Source organism: Filicampus tigris, chromosome 15 (assembly GCF_054856515.1).
Source record: "Filicampus tigris isolate MCC_2025a chromosome 15, RoL_Ftig_1.0, whole genome shotgun sequence".
Classification (NCBI taxonomy): Eukaryota; Metazoa; Chordata; class Actinopteri; order Syngnathiformes; family Syngnathidae; genus Filicampus; species Filicampus tigris.
In genome coordinates this window covers 5,905,956-5,919,535 of record NC_141231.1, presented here as the reverse complement: position 1 = coordinate 5,919,535, position 13,580 = coordinate 5,905,956, and the positions used below count along the sequence as shown (strand labels likewise).

The window sequence follows — 13,580 nt, the reverse complement described above, 5'->3', positions numbered from 1 at the left end:
TTAGAATGAAGTCATTCTCCAACATCTGGACAGCTGTCGGGAGAAAGGCAAAGCAGGCGACAAATTATGACAGATGGTATGACATCTGTTCAGTAAGACTTGGCTAGCAGAAATGATCCTCACTGTAGTGTAGTGTCAGGAGTTTGTGTTGCCACAGAAATTGGCACGAGAGTCCCATTTGCAACGAGCTGTTTGACTGGCACGGAAAGCTCAGTGTCACCTTCCCGGGCTGCAACCATGCACCGAGCCAAGTAACCTTGGCTCACTGCAGTGCCCTTTCTCTCCACATACCATGGTGCATTACCCCAGTGGGCCTGTAGAAGGAGTCGTTCAACGACAAAGAACACAAGTCTTATGACACAGGCGCCTCGTGTTTCCATATTTTAGTGGTCGAATTTCATTACATATATAAAGAAACCAATGAAACTGGCCTGGAAAACAAAATAAATGGTCCCCTTAACTCAAAAGATGCATATCAATTTTTGCCCACAGTTTAGATCAATTCCCAGATGTCCTAATACTGTATTTTATTAAAAAATACATTCTCACTCAAGAGTGACTTCAAAGTGGGGGTCTCCGAAAGTAAGTAGATGAAAAATATGTTTTTAGAATAAGTACTTCACAGATTCAAGCAAACAGTAGCTCATAAAGTAGCTATGCACCTTTGAAATAAAATTGAAAGTTTTGTCATCTGCGTCCATATGTGTAGATATGAAAAGTCAATGGTCATTCCATCCATCCAGCCATTAAAAATCCATTCTATATTATTTCTGTGAGCATTTTAATTTAGCATTTTATGTCATGTACAGTAATTTGCTTTGTTGCAGCAGCTTCGTGGAGCCACACATACATGACTGTAGATAATTGTTTTTTTTGTTTCTGGGTCATTGTCATTATAACATCAAGTGCACTTTGTGTGTTCAACAAACATATTAATAGCAACAAAATTACCTTGATCTCCTTTTGTGGGACAAATGAAATAGGACAACAAGTACTATCTATGTATACACTCCATATAACCACCAGTGGTTAGTGGTTCAGTGCTAGCATTCTCTGATGGCCTAAACATTATCTAAAGTGATAAACTACATTTACCACATACATATTTTGTTCCATGAAATTGTACAAATTTATTCCCACCAGTCTATTCTTTTCATTTCAATGTGTTTGTTGTAGCTGCATTGCTTAGGGTTAGGATTAGGGTTAGTGTGTGAGTGTGTTATTTTTTTTTTGTCCAATCAGATGTTAGGCTCAATGTCTTGCTGTATAAATCTAATCTGCCCAGCGTGTTCAGAATCAGTTGTCCTGGCCAATGTAATAAGGGACTGTTTCTTTAACTAATTACATTTCAATTTTGTCCTCACAGGGTTAGCCTCTTTTATATCACGCTTTTTCCATGCGCCAACCATTGGCTGATCAGGGCAAAACTTGTTACAGCCAAGTTTGACAAGCAAATCACGTCTCTAGCAGTCTGAACACATGCACATTTGATAATCAGCATCTCTGGTGAGATAGGGATGGACTTGGGCAAAAGAACCAACAACCCAACCTTAGAGGCCCATACACAGGTGCCAGATGTACACTTTAATTAAGTATGACTGCCGGCCATGACAGCCACCGACACACTGTTCATGTCGACACACGCAGCATCGTGGTCAAGTCAACGACACTTTTGACATTTGGATTTCTTCATTTATCACACTGTTTTGGTAAGTACTTCACACATTGTTATCTTTTGAAAACGAGTTGCTTGTAACTGTGTGTTGGACAGGAAGAGTGCAGGAATCGTTAATAAAAGGCATTAGTCTGCCGCCACTGTGCGTTCTCAAAATAATGTTCAATATTAACTTTATGTGTTCACTGTAATCCACAGGAACATTTCTATTCCTCATGATTAGCAGAGTGGTTCTTGATAAAAATGGATTTGGTATGTGTCAACTCACTACACATTTATATAAACAATTGTAATAAGCCCAAGCTGCCAGAGATAGCTGGCTTCAGTGATCATATTTTTACGTGTATTCATTTTTCTATGACTAGTTTTAAGTCTGCATGGTACAACTTATATACTTTTTAAAACAAATATACTACACAAGGATTAATTGATACTATTTATTTCAATAATTTCATACTGGCAACACAGTCATGGTGCAATCGTTTGTTCAATTTGTTAGAACCTGTATTTGTGTCAAACAATCTATTTTAAAGTTGTAATATGAAAATATCTTTATTTTAATAAGTGGTATTCTGAGAGGGATGGTATTCTGTCAATAACTTTGGTCTGATGACTGAACAAACTTCACAGAAGAGGTTGTTTCAGTGTGTATAGTTCTTTCTCAGGAGTGGACAAATGTCCCTGTGCCTCTGAGCTAACAGGCCTCTCTAATTTGGCACACCTATTGATCCGTATTGATCCATTATTCAACCCCCACTGTTTTTCCTAGCAAATGTAGCAGAAACTTCATTCAAAATCCATTGTGCGGTGTGGATGAGTACTGAATACTTGATCTCAGCATGGGGAGAGTCAGGTACTGACAGGGTTAACGCATCTATGATTTATGCAGGACATAACATGAGAAACACATCAGAAAGACAGGCCTCAGTTTGACATTGATTCACTGATGCATTCACTTCAAATACCTCATCAGCGCTGTTTATGTCAAAGAGGACGGCCTGCTTTGCCCTCTCTCTCTTTCTCTCTCTCTCTCTCGATCAGATAACATGGGCTGTGTCGCGTTCACATTAGAGTAATGTGAAAAGCACATTGTGTATGAGGAACACGCACTGTTTGCACAAAAGCTGAAAGCACGCAAAGCACTTTGATGTGTTGAAATGTCAAACGCAGTATTTTACTTCCAATATGCAGGTTATGAATATGTTTCAATTTAAGACATGTTTAATGGAGACATGTTTCTGCTGTTAAGTGATTACAATTCTTTAACTAATTAATCGCAAAATATTCCGTAATTGATCGCGATTAATCGCGTTTTTCGACTACAATTTTCTACCAAGCTTGTAAGATATTTACTTGAGTAAAGTATTGGAATTAATATGGAGATAAAAAAAATCAAAGTATATTTCGGTCCAAAGACTGTTCAAATAGCTTTCTTTGATCCTTGAATACGATTCTTTTCCTGTAAAGATCAAACATCTCTGTCCTCTTCGTGTTGGCGGAGTTCTTTGTTATTGTGTAGCTAGACACTGCAGTGTGTGAACTCAAGAGTGTGTTGGTGTATGCGCGCCTCTGTGGACTTGCGTGTTTGTGTACTTAGGTTTTAAAGCCCGCAACGATTTCTGCATGCTTGGCAGCTTGCACTTATTTTGTGCTTCAGTCTCACTGAGTGCGAGAGCCTTTTCAAAATTTGTAGGAAACTTATGTAATGACTGCAGAGCGGGTTGGTCTCATCTTAGAGATGTCAGAGTGAGTTTGAAATAGAGGCAAGGAGAGGTTTCTCACCCTCATTTAACAAGGAGCCTTGACACTGCAGGGCCATCCAATATGTGGTGAGTTGAATGCAAACTGTCTGCAGCAGTCACGTCAAGGCAAGGAGGGTAATTACTGACGCTCTACTCGCCCCCAACGCTGTGAATGTAGAGAAAGTCAGGCAGTCACACAAGTAAAATTTGTTTTTGTAAATTGCAGACTTTTTCTGCAAGAAAATCAAGCAAAGATGTGGCTTGGAAGGTATGTAAGCATCCGATTAGATTTGGTCACTGGTACAACACATCAACACCAGCATCAGTAGCAGCAACAATAATGACGCTGGAATCTCAATTGCAGTTCTTCACAGCCTTTATTGAGCCAATACACACATTTTACATTAGAAAATCTCACAGCACAGCACACCTCTAAACATTAATGTCATAAAAAGTATGAATACTGAAATACAGTATATGACCTCAATTTACTTAGTCAGTGTGAAATCTGGGGCTGTTTAATTCAACACAAAATTGATATACTTGCTTATTCTGTTATATGAATGGCAACACAGATTTCTTGTACTTCGCCATCCAATGGACGACCAATTACTAATCATGTCTGTCACTGTATTTGATTCATAGATGAGCAAGGATCTTGGAAGTTATCATCATGTAAGAGCTGGACTCACGTTAAAAGCGCTGATGGTGTTGTGGTGCGCTCGTTTGACTTTGGTGCATGTAGTATGGGTTCGGTTCCCACGGAGTGTGAAAGGTTATCTGTTGCTATATTTGCCCTGACATTGACTGGGAACTATTCCAGGGTGTGGGCTACCTTTGGACTCTGATTTGTATTTGATTCTTCATAATATATGTCTGTGCCACAGTAAATTCCATTTTGGTGTTATGGTCCTCATCAAATCTTACCTCTGTGGCATCACACTTCTGTGATGGCATTACAAAACACACATGATAACACACACACACAAAAGCCAAAGTACTTTTTTTTTTAATGATCTTTGCTGCATATACAGCACTACAGCTGCGGACATATACATTTCCTCTACATTTTATCATTATTGTTGTTGTTGCTTGTTTTAGAGATGGTATTAACAAATAATGGGAACAATATGCACTGTATGTATAAATAAAACCAAGTGAATTGAACTAAATTGTGACTAGAGACAAATTGAGACAAATTGAAACCAGTTATCTCCCAGCTCGCTGATGATGAATGGTGATTTGTTCCTCCTCGTGATTAATTCATCAGCTCCCTGAAACACCAAGCGACACCAGTGTGTTGACTGATTTATAATTCAGCACACCGATTGATGATTCTCACACTGGCCTCGTTTTTCAAACACCTTTTCAAGTGGCAGCATTTGTTGACGATAATAGTAGTGTATGCTTGGAATAAACCCATCATGGCCCAGAGCTTAATCCCCGCGAGTGAAAATATTCATTTGACCGTTAATAATTTAAGTAAAAGAACAAATGTGTGTTTGACTTGTTCACACAATGAGCTTGTGACTGTTTCTGTTTTGTGAGTATGTGAGAGAGAGTGAGAGAGAATCTTGTTTCCAAGGTAACCGTGAGGTTGATTCAGCTCCTGTATCTAGCAGCAAGGATGCTCCTATGTAACATTTACTTGAACTAGAGCTCACACACGATCACATCCTGCCTTCTGTGACCCACGATAAGGAACACAAGTTGCGTGGGACAGTAAGTGTGTGTCAGATGGAAAGATGGATGTGACTGACTTGCTATCTGATTAATGGCCTGTCTACTTTCAGCTCCATTTTATTCAGAGAGCAAGACAGTAATATATTATTCTAGTAGCTGGCAGGGTACTTTTACATTAGTCCATGTCACCATCATTGGATGAATGGGTGAATGTTAAACATTGTGTGGAGGTTTTCCTGGGCAGCCATAGGAAGGCCATTTACTATTTAATTGGATTTGTTGCAGGCTGTGCATTCATAAAAATATTACATACAGGTATGTGGACAAATTGTCATTATCCTTATGTTAGTGAAAGGAACATAATAATAATAATAATAATAATAATAATAATAATAATAATAATAATAATAATAATAATAATAATAATAATAATAATGACACATTTATGAAGATTAACCTATGAAAAGAAGACATTACTTTTGAATTGTATTTCATCAGAATTATTTTGGAAAAACAAACTCATGAAACAGACCCGGACCAAAATGATGGTACCCTCAAGTTAATATTTTGTTGCACAACTTTTTGAGGCAATTACTGCAATCAAAAGATTCTTCTAACTTTCAATTACATGGTGCACGTCCAGGGAGGTTGGTTACAGTCCCATAGGTCTTACATTTCTGAATAATATGCACAACTGTAGTCACAGGAACATCAAGCTGCTTGGAAATCGTTTTCTTTTCTTTAGCTTTAACGGACTTGTCTATAATTGTCTTTCTAATCTCCAGGGTCCAGTTAGTCAAAAGTAATTAGAACCAATTTTGGATAATGGATTGGAACAAGGGCGGCACGGTGGACGACTGGTTAGCACGTCCGCCTCACAGTTCGGAGGTCGTGGGTTCGATCTTGGCTCCGGCCTCCCTGTGTGGAGTTTGCATGTTCTCCCCGTGCCTGCGTGGGTTTTCTCCGGGTACTCCGGTTTCCTCCCACATTCCAAAAACATGCATGGTAAGTTGATTGGACTCTCTAAATTGCCCCTAGGTGTGATTGTGAGTGCGGATGTTTGTCTCTGTGTGCCCTGCGATTGGCTGGCAACCAATTCAGGGTGTCCCCCGTCTACTGCCCGAAGACAGCTGGGATAGGCTCCAGCACGCCCCGCGACCCTTGTGTGGATATGCGGTATAGATAATGGATGGATGGATTGGAACAATTCTTGAAAATGTGTTGTTCAAAACCAAATATGGATTTTTAAATTGGACTAGATCTCGTAATTCAGTCTTGGATTTAATATGGATCAAACACTCAGTTTGTGTTGTTCAAAACGTTTTGGTCGGATTGCGGTAACGTTGATCCTAAAAATCACATTAATTTGAATCCTTTTCATGCTTGGAATATGATGATGATTGATGATATGATTTCCAATATAAAGATTTTTTAAGATTAATTAATATAGTCAAAAGCATCTTTTAGATAGCTGTCCACTGTTGTGACCACTGTCATTGACAGGGCTAATTGAAGGGTCACTCCCCTTAACGGTACACACAAACACACAAATGCTACACGTACACGATATGTTTGTGCATTCATGCGTGTGTATGTGTTGTTGTGACTTTTGGCTTGATTACATTGTTTTAAAAGATATTTTTTTTACATTCTCTTTTGTGTTATTATTGTTTTTACAGTGATATTTTGTCTTTATTAAAATTGTGGAAAAATTAAAAATTGGTGCACTGCATGCCGAAATAGATTAGCATTTCAATTCATTTTAATAGTTAACAATGATTTAATATAAGAGTAAATTGAGTTAGGAGCTCTGTGGAACAAAAAAACTCATAAATCAAGGGACCACTGCATCTAATTTATGTGACCAGTTTTATTTTTGGGGTGCACCATGGGATTTCCCTTATGTGCCTTAATTGGCTCAATAGAGGCTGTATGGGCTCTATAGATTGCTGTAGTTGCAGTTCAGAATCACTGGCAGCACATCACGCCAACGCGTGCACAGAATTAAAGAGAAAAAAAAGTGGGTAGTGCATGACGGGAGCGCGCTGGAGCACTAAGCGCGCGTGCACAGCTGTCAGAACCAAGGACAGCAGCCGCTTAGCCCGGAGCGACCTGCAAAGGAACTTCGGCCTGATCACCCCCCCACCGAGAACACCGAACGACACACACACTCTTCTCGAGACACTGCAGATCGCGTGGGCGAGGACATTTTTCACTGCAGAAAGGTGCAAGATGATTCTTCGCCGCTTGCTTCTAAGATGATCGTGCTCAGTCCTCCGCATTGCCGATAAATTCACAGCTTTGTCAGTGTTCTCACTCGCTTTTTTTTTTTTTTTTTTTTTTTTTTTTTTTTGGGCCACCCTGCCTCCATCGCTCCCCGATCTCACCGCCCACACGCGTCGTGCCTGCAACCGACTGTCAGAGTCGCGCTGCCGTCCAGAAGCTGCTCGAGCCGAGCCGCCTGCACCGGGGAGAGAAGTGCGCGGACTGGGGGCTTCTGTTTGACGGTGCTGCTGGCGCAAACCATGCGGCTCTTTCTGTTGGCGGTGCTCCTCTGGTGCTCGTGCGCGCGGGCCGGCTGCGAACCGAAAATTGTCAACATCGGAGCCGTTCTCAGCCAGAAGAGATACGAGCAGGTCTTCAAGGATGCGGTGACCCAAGCCAATCAAGTCTACGGACGGGACAAATTTAAGCTCACGGCCATCTCCGTCACGCATAAACCGAACGCCATCCAGATGGCTCTGTCCGTATGCGAGGACCTCATCTCCAGTCAGGTATGTCAGAGCTGCCTAATTTAGCTTCCTGCTCTGTATTTTCAACTCAACTCTAAACGGGGTTGAATTGTGTTGAGAGGGGTTTGGAATCAAGTCTTTAAATGAAAAGTTAGGTGGGGATCATGAAACATGCCCTGTACTGTATGCCATTCAAGTGTTTTCCGATACAGTTGCCGTGGTTACATCACCATCTCTGAACCCTACATATAGACTTCATACAGGTTCGTCCACCCATTCATTTTTTTTTTACAGTTTATTTGCATTAGGGTCTTTGGTTATCTGTGGCCTACTCTATTGCATCAGACTTTGGGTACACCCTGGAATGTTCTTCTGCATATCGCATGAAGGGTGGAAATTTACATGCAAACATATTCATACCTAAGGACATTTTACAGCCTTCAATGAACCGAACACACATGTTTTTCAAATGTGGGAGGAACGGGCAACACTACAAACACTTGGGTCAAAGATAACCCAATTTGGGTAAAAAAAAAAAAAAATGAATGATCAACTAATCGGGTCAATTCGACACACCTTCTCGTTTTTTTGTTTTGTTTTGTTTTTTTGACAAAACAGGCCCTTTTTTGAGGTTGTTTTCTGAATAAACAACCCAGAAAGTTGAGTCAAATTAACCCAAGTAGTGGATCAGTGCATTTTTGACCCAAATTGGGTTACTTTTAACCCAACTGTTTTTAGAATGAAGAACAAACTGTGCACAGGAAATCCAGAGCCTAAATTTGAACCTACAACCTCTGAACTGTGAGGCAGATTTGATAACCAGTTGTCCACTGTGCTGCCAAAGCGTTCTGATATCATGGTGAAAAATAAACATTAGGCCCACTAGTTGAAATACGGCATTCTGATTAATAGATTAATATTGCATTTGTGGAATATAAGTATCAAATTTTTGCAGCTGACCTTGAACTGATAAACTTTGGTGGCATTCAAGCGCCCGTTTTTCATGGACTTCCCGGAGGCCGAACACGTAGGTTATGGAAAAAAAAAAAGGAGGGGGGGGGGCTGAAGCTGAAAAAGCTGATCTCCCGCATCTCCTATATTGTTGTGATAGTAGTACTGAATTTTGTGAAAAGTCCCATGTAGTGTAGTTAATGTAGTAGTTATGTAGTTAATGTAATGTTCTTAAGCTTTCCTTGGTGAACCGTTAAACTGTCCAATCAGCTTGGAATTATTCACAGATGCACTAAAAAAAAAACCAAAAAAACTAAAAAGACAACGCAACAGAAGCACCATTTGGCCAATTTGGCATGCATTCAAAATGTAACCCAAGCCACACATCAGTTCATTTTCAGTCCAACACAATGAACCCAACCCACACACACACACACACACTCACACAATAGGCATATCTCAGGATGAGGGAGCTGCTGTACATTTCAGAACACACAGCTGCAGATCCAGTGGAGTGCAATGAAATCTAGTGAGGAGTGAAAATGTGAAATATGCCTTTGACTATTATAGGCAGCCTGACAGGGGATGCATGCAGTGTATGATAACTGATAGTGACAGTTGCAGTCGTTACAACATTCGGGGGCGGCTCACTCTCAGCTACAACCTGTTTAATCATCCATTTTGTAACATATATTCTGATTTTAAATGACTATTGAATACAACATGTCATTTTGCATTACAATTGCCTTCAAAAATATAGTACTGATTGAACCAATTAAAAACATACCTAAGTAATGCATGATGAGAACAAAGCACCTTGTACAACACTTCAACCATATGCTCATGTAATACTCAACATGGCTTTTAAAAACCTTACATCATGGCATGTTCAGGCGTGAAGTCACTCTCCTCCCTCCAACATAATAATCGGCTTCATGTAATAATAATTATTAATTAAAAAAAACACCCACAGCTTGTGTGCCACTCTAGTATGTGTCCATTCCTCAGCATGGTGCAATGGCTCTAACCTATAATGGCTTGGAGAATAATACTGTCACATTTAGTCTTCTAGCACATGCTCACTCATAGCATGCAATCCAAGTCAAAATTGTGCTTTTGTAACAACAATTATTAAGATCTATGCACACATGGCCTAATTCAGGCAGAGTCAATGAAAGTTTTAATCCTCTTGTTTGGCTTGCGGGTGATTACAGTCACTGAGAGGGAAAGTCTGTGGCAGATGGAGGAGTAGATGCCTGCGAGCAATCCTTGGATGGTAACTCTCATTTTTGACCCAAACGTACGGGCGACTCGCGTCCAATAATCCACGGCTGCACACGCACGCCAACTCCATTCCACTTCCTCCAAGATTACAGGGAATTTTCGGGAACAAATCCAATTAGATGGTTTTTTTTTCTGGGTGTGTAGCTGGTGGTCTTAATGTGGGTATTAGTCTTAAAGAAATCCAAATTAATATACATCGGTGTGTGTGTGTGTGTGTGTGTGTGTGTATGTATGTATGTATATATATATATATATATATATATATATATATATATAGGATACACGCAATATATAAATTCATCATGAGCAACATTACAATCTAAATTAGCAACCGGTGCAGGTAAACATTTGAAATGGTTCATCTTATGGCTGCAAAATTGGTGAGACATTTTATGCTGTCAAAGACTCAGGATTTAAATGGATATGAATCAAGAAAAAAAACCAACTATGTGGACTCTATTAAAGCAACATGATGGATATGTTAGTGGTTGCATCAGAATTAAGTAGGATTTTTATAAAAGTAATGCAATGCTATTTAGTTTGGGTAATGTTTGTTGTAGACATAATGCCAGACCACCTTGAAAATATGTAAACATGTGAAAATGCTGCAAAACATTTTCATGACAATACCTCTCATGTATGTGTTTGAATGTGATAAACTGCTGTTTTGAATTTCATACACTCTAAAAACACTGGGTCAAAATTAAGCCAATTTGGGTCAAAAACTGATCCACTAATTGGGTCAATTTGACCAACCTTCTTGTTTTTTTTGTTGTTGTTGTTGTTTTGATTTTGTTTTTTGTACAAAACAGACCGATTTTTGGGAGTTGTTTTATAATCCTTTGGGTGCACTGAGTGGTGTACTGCAGTCAAGGATGTCAAATCAAGTACTTCATTTGCATCCCAACCCATGGATGTTTTATGCCTTCAAGATTTCATCAGTGTAGTCAAGTTGAATGACCCATTTTTAGGTCGTTTTGTACAAAAACAACCCAAACGCTTGGATAGTAGTGGATAGGTCCATTTTTGACCCAAATTGGGTTATTTTTAACCCAACTGTTTTAGAGTGTACCAAATTAGGTGACATATGTGTCACTTCTTGTAATCAATCAATTTCATTAAATCCAAGGTGTGCAAGTGTGATGGCTTACATGCTTAAATGCTGAACTATTTCAGAGAATAGAATTGTAATTATTTGTATTATTATTATTATTATTGCATACCATTATTTAAGAGGTTGGACAGAAAACAGTAACATGGAAACATTCATTTTGTGCATAGTTAACCAGTCGATGCAAGGTCAAACTCTTGCGTGTGAGGCACAAGCTCTGTGGGAATGGATGCACATGATGCATTTCATTTGTGACAGAAAGATGCGTGCTGACAAGATAAATGCATCTCAAAGGTTTCTGCAAAATGTCAGTTCAGTCCAGTTTATCACCAAATTAAAATTTAATCTCTTGGGTGCACTTAGCGGTGTACTGTAGTCAAGGATGTCAAGTCAAGTATTTAATTTGCATCCTAACCCATGGATGCCTTATGCCTTCAAGATCTTTTCCATCAGTGGAGTCAAGTTGAGCCTTTTAAGACCACTGCACTTCTCGCTCAAATTGGGGAATTACAGACGTGAATGCAGAATATGTGGGTGATAATCCGCTATACATTTGTTTATTGTGTCACTCATATGTATGTCTGGTCAGCCACATACACAAACAATGTAAATATACCATGAAAGATCAAAACTAGCACAGTTCCTCATAGCTCTCTATTTTCAGTTCTTAACACAGTTATTGGGCCGCCACCCAACATGAGGTTTATGCAACAAATGGGCTCAAGGCACTGGTCTGCGTTATATTAGGTACCACTCCATGTAAATGCTGAAAAAAAAATGTCCACCATAAAACAACAGGCTCTGCCACTGAAGTCCTGTGGCATACATCCCTGTCACTGTAGCCCTTAGGAATTTCTTTGGCAGCTGAGTGACTGTGGCAAGAAGCAAGTGTCCTGCGCCTCTAAATAACTGGAAATGGTGTGCTAACAAAAACACCCCTACAGAAAACCACTGGTTCTCCATGTTTTGGGAGATTGGGCCCATTCATCGCAAAAATGTCACTGAGTGATGTGAAAAGATTCAATTCTTGCTTTTTTCCATGAATTTTCATAATTCTATATGAAAAAGACAAATAACTGGTGAATCGCATTACCGTTGCGTGATTAAGATGTCAAATTTGAATTATTTACATGCATTCTTGGCCTAGAAAAAAATATGTTTAAGTGGTTGAATATTATACTTGATTTATTTCTGCCCGGCTTTTATATAAAAAGGTGAATACAGTTTTAAATTCTGATTACTATTCAGTTGACTGGCAACCAGCAGGGTGAAGGGCTAGGATAGGCTCCAGCTCACCCACAACATGACATTTTCTCATTTTAATGATAATCATTCTAATCATTTTGCCAGTAATTTATTTTTCTGTTTAATTTCATCATATACTGGACTACTTTTTTATCTATTTGAAATGTTGTGCCCACGCAATCACCCCCTGAACAACTAATGCTTTGCCTTTGTACAGTATTTGTCATAACGGAATGCTACATTTAGAGCAGTGTTAAAATAGGACAGGCAATGAGAATGGAAAATTGGTATTCTAACTTTGTTTTTGAGTCTCATTGCAAAGTATTGTGTCCCTGCAGGTCTATGCCATCCTGGTGAGTCACCCGCCCCAGTCCAATGACCACCTGACTCCGACACCTGTCTCCTACACTGCAGGCTTCTACCGCATCCCTGTGGTGGGGCTCACCACTCGCATGTCTATTTACTCGGACAAGGTACATATATATGCTTTTGGAAGTGATGCGAATGAGATACAGGCTGGGAGGCAGGAAGAAAGAGAATGGACAGAGAGGCGTGGAGTCAGGAAGTCCCCTGGGAGGACTTCAAAAGCTTCCAAGATTAAATGGCCCATCAGTGTCCATTAGAGGGCGGATGATTGAGTATGTTCACAGCATGAAATTGGTTAGAACTCCATCAATAATGTCTTTGACCTAAATTATGTTTTTATGAAGCACCGACCACTTGAACCACCTGCATTAACTTTGAAAGTGAACACATACATTTATCCTCTGACTCGTCGATTTATACTCAAGATTTCCTTTTGCCTCATATCAACTCATTTATTCCTTCTTCTTCTTCTTTTAAGTAATCTAAGTGACCATATTCAGGCTGAGAAATTCATTTCACGGGAAGTACTTGTCAGCTATGCAACTCAAGATCATGATGTACCCTAAGACTGATATGACAAACAACCAGAGCTGGGCACTTGAGCCTTTTTTGCCAGTCCGGCCGCGACCCTCCACCCTTGACCTGGGTACCCTTCCGTCCGCGACCCTCCGGGCATATTCATAAACATTGTCGGCCCCCGCCACGTTCTGCCCCCCCCCCCCCCCCCCCAAAAAAAAAGCTTCCATGATTGACGTCGCTGCGGGAGGGATGCTAGCGGCAGAGGCTTTTTA

The 13,580-nt window shown here is 39.9% G+C and overlaps 1 protein-coding gene across 9 annotated transcripts in view; it reads left to right on the top strand.

The window, feature by feature from the left end:
* Window positions 1–7,141: 7,141 nt before the first annotated feature.
* Window positions 7,142–13,580, top strand: part of LOC147135249 (glutamate receptor ionotropic, NMDA 1) — a 37,224-nt gene continuing 30,785 nt past the window's right edge. For 5 of the 9 annotated variants that reach the window (XM_086052768.1, XM_086052767.1, XM_086052772.1 and 2 more), the window contains exons 1-3: window positions 7,142–7,325; window positions 7,523–7,874; window positions 12,762–12,896. In XM_086052768.1, the coding sequence (XP_085908894.1) occupies window positions 7,626–7,874; window positions 12,762–12,896 (384 nt within the window). In that variant the 5' untranslated portion in view covers window positions 7,142–7,325; window positions 7,523–7,625. The remainder of the gene's footprint in view (window positions 7,326–7,522; window positions 7,875–12,761; window positions 12,897–13,580) is intronic. The other 4 variants (XM_086052775.1, XM_086052773.1, XM_086052769.1 and 1 more) reach the window with 3 other exon arrangements.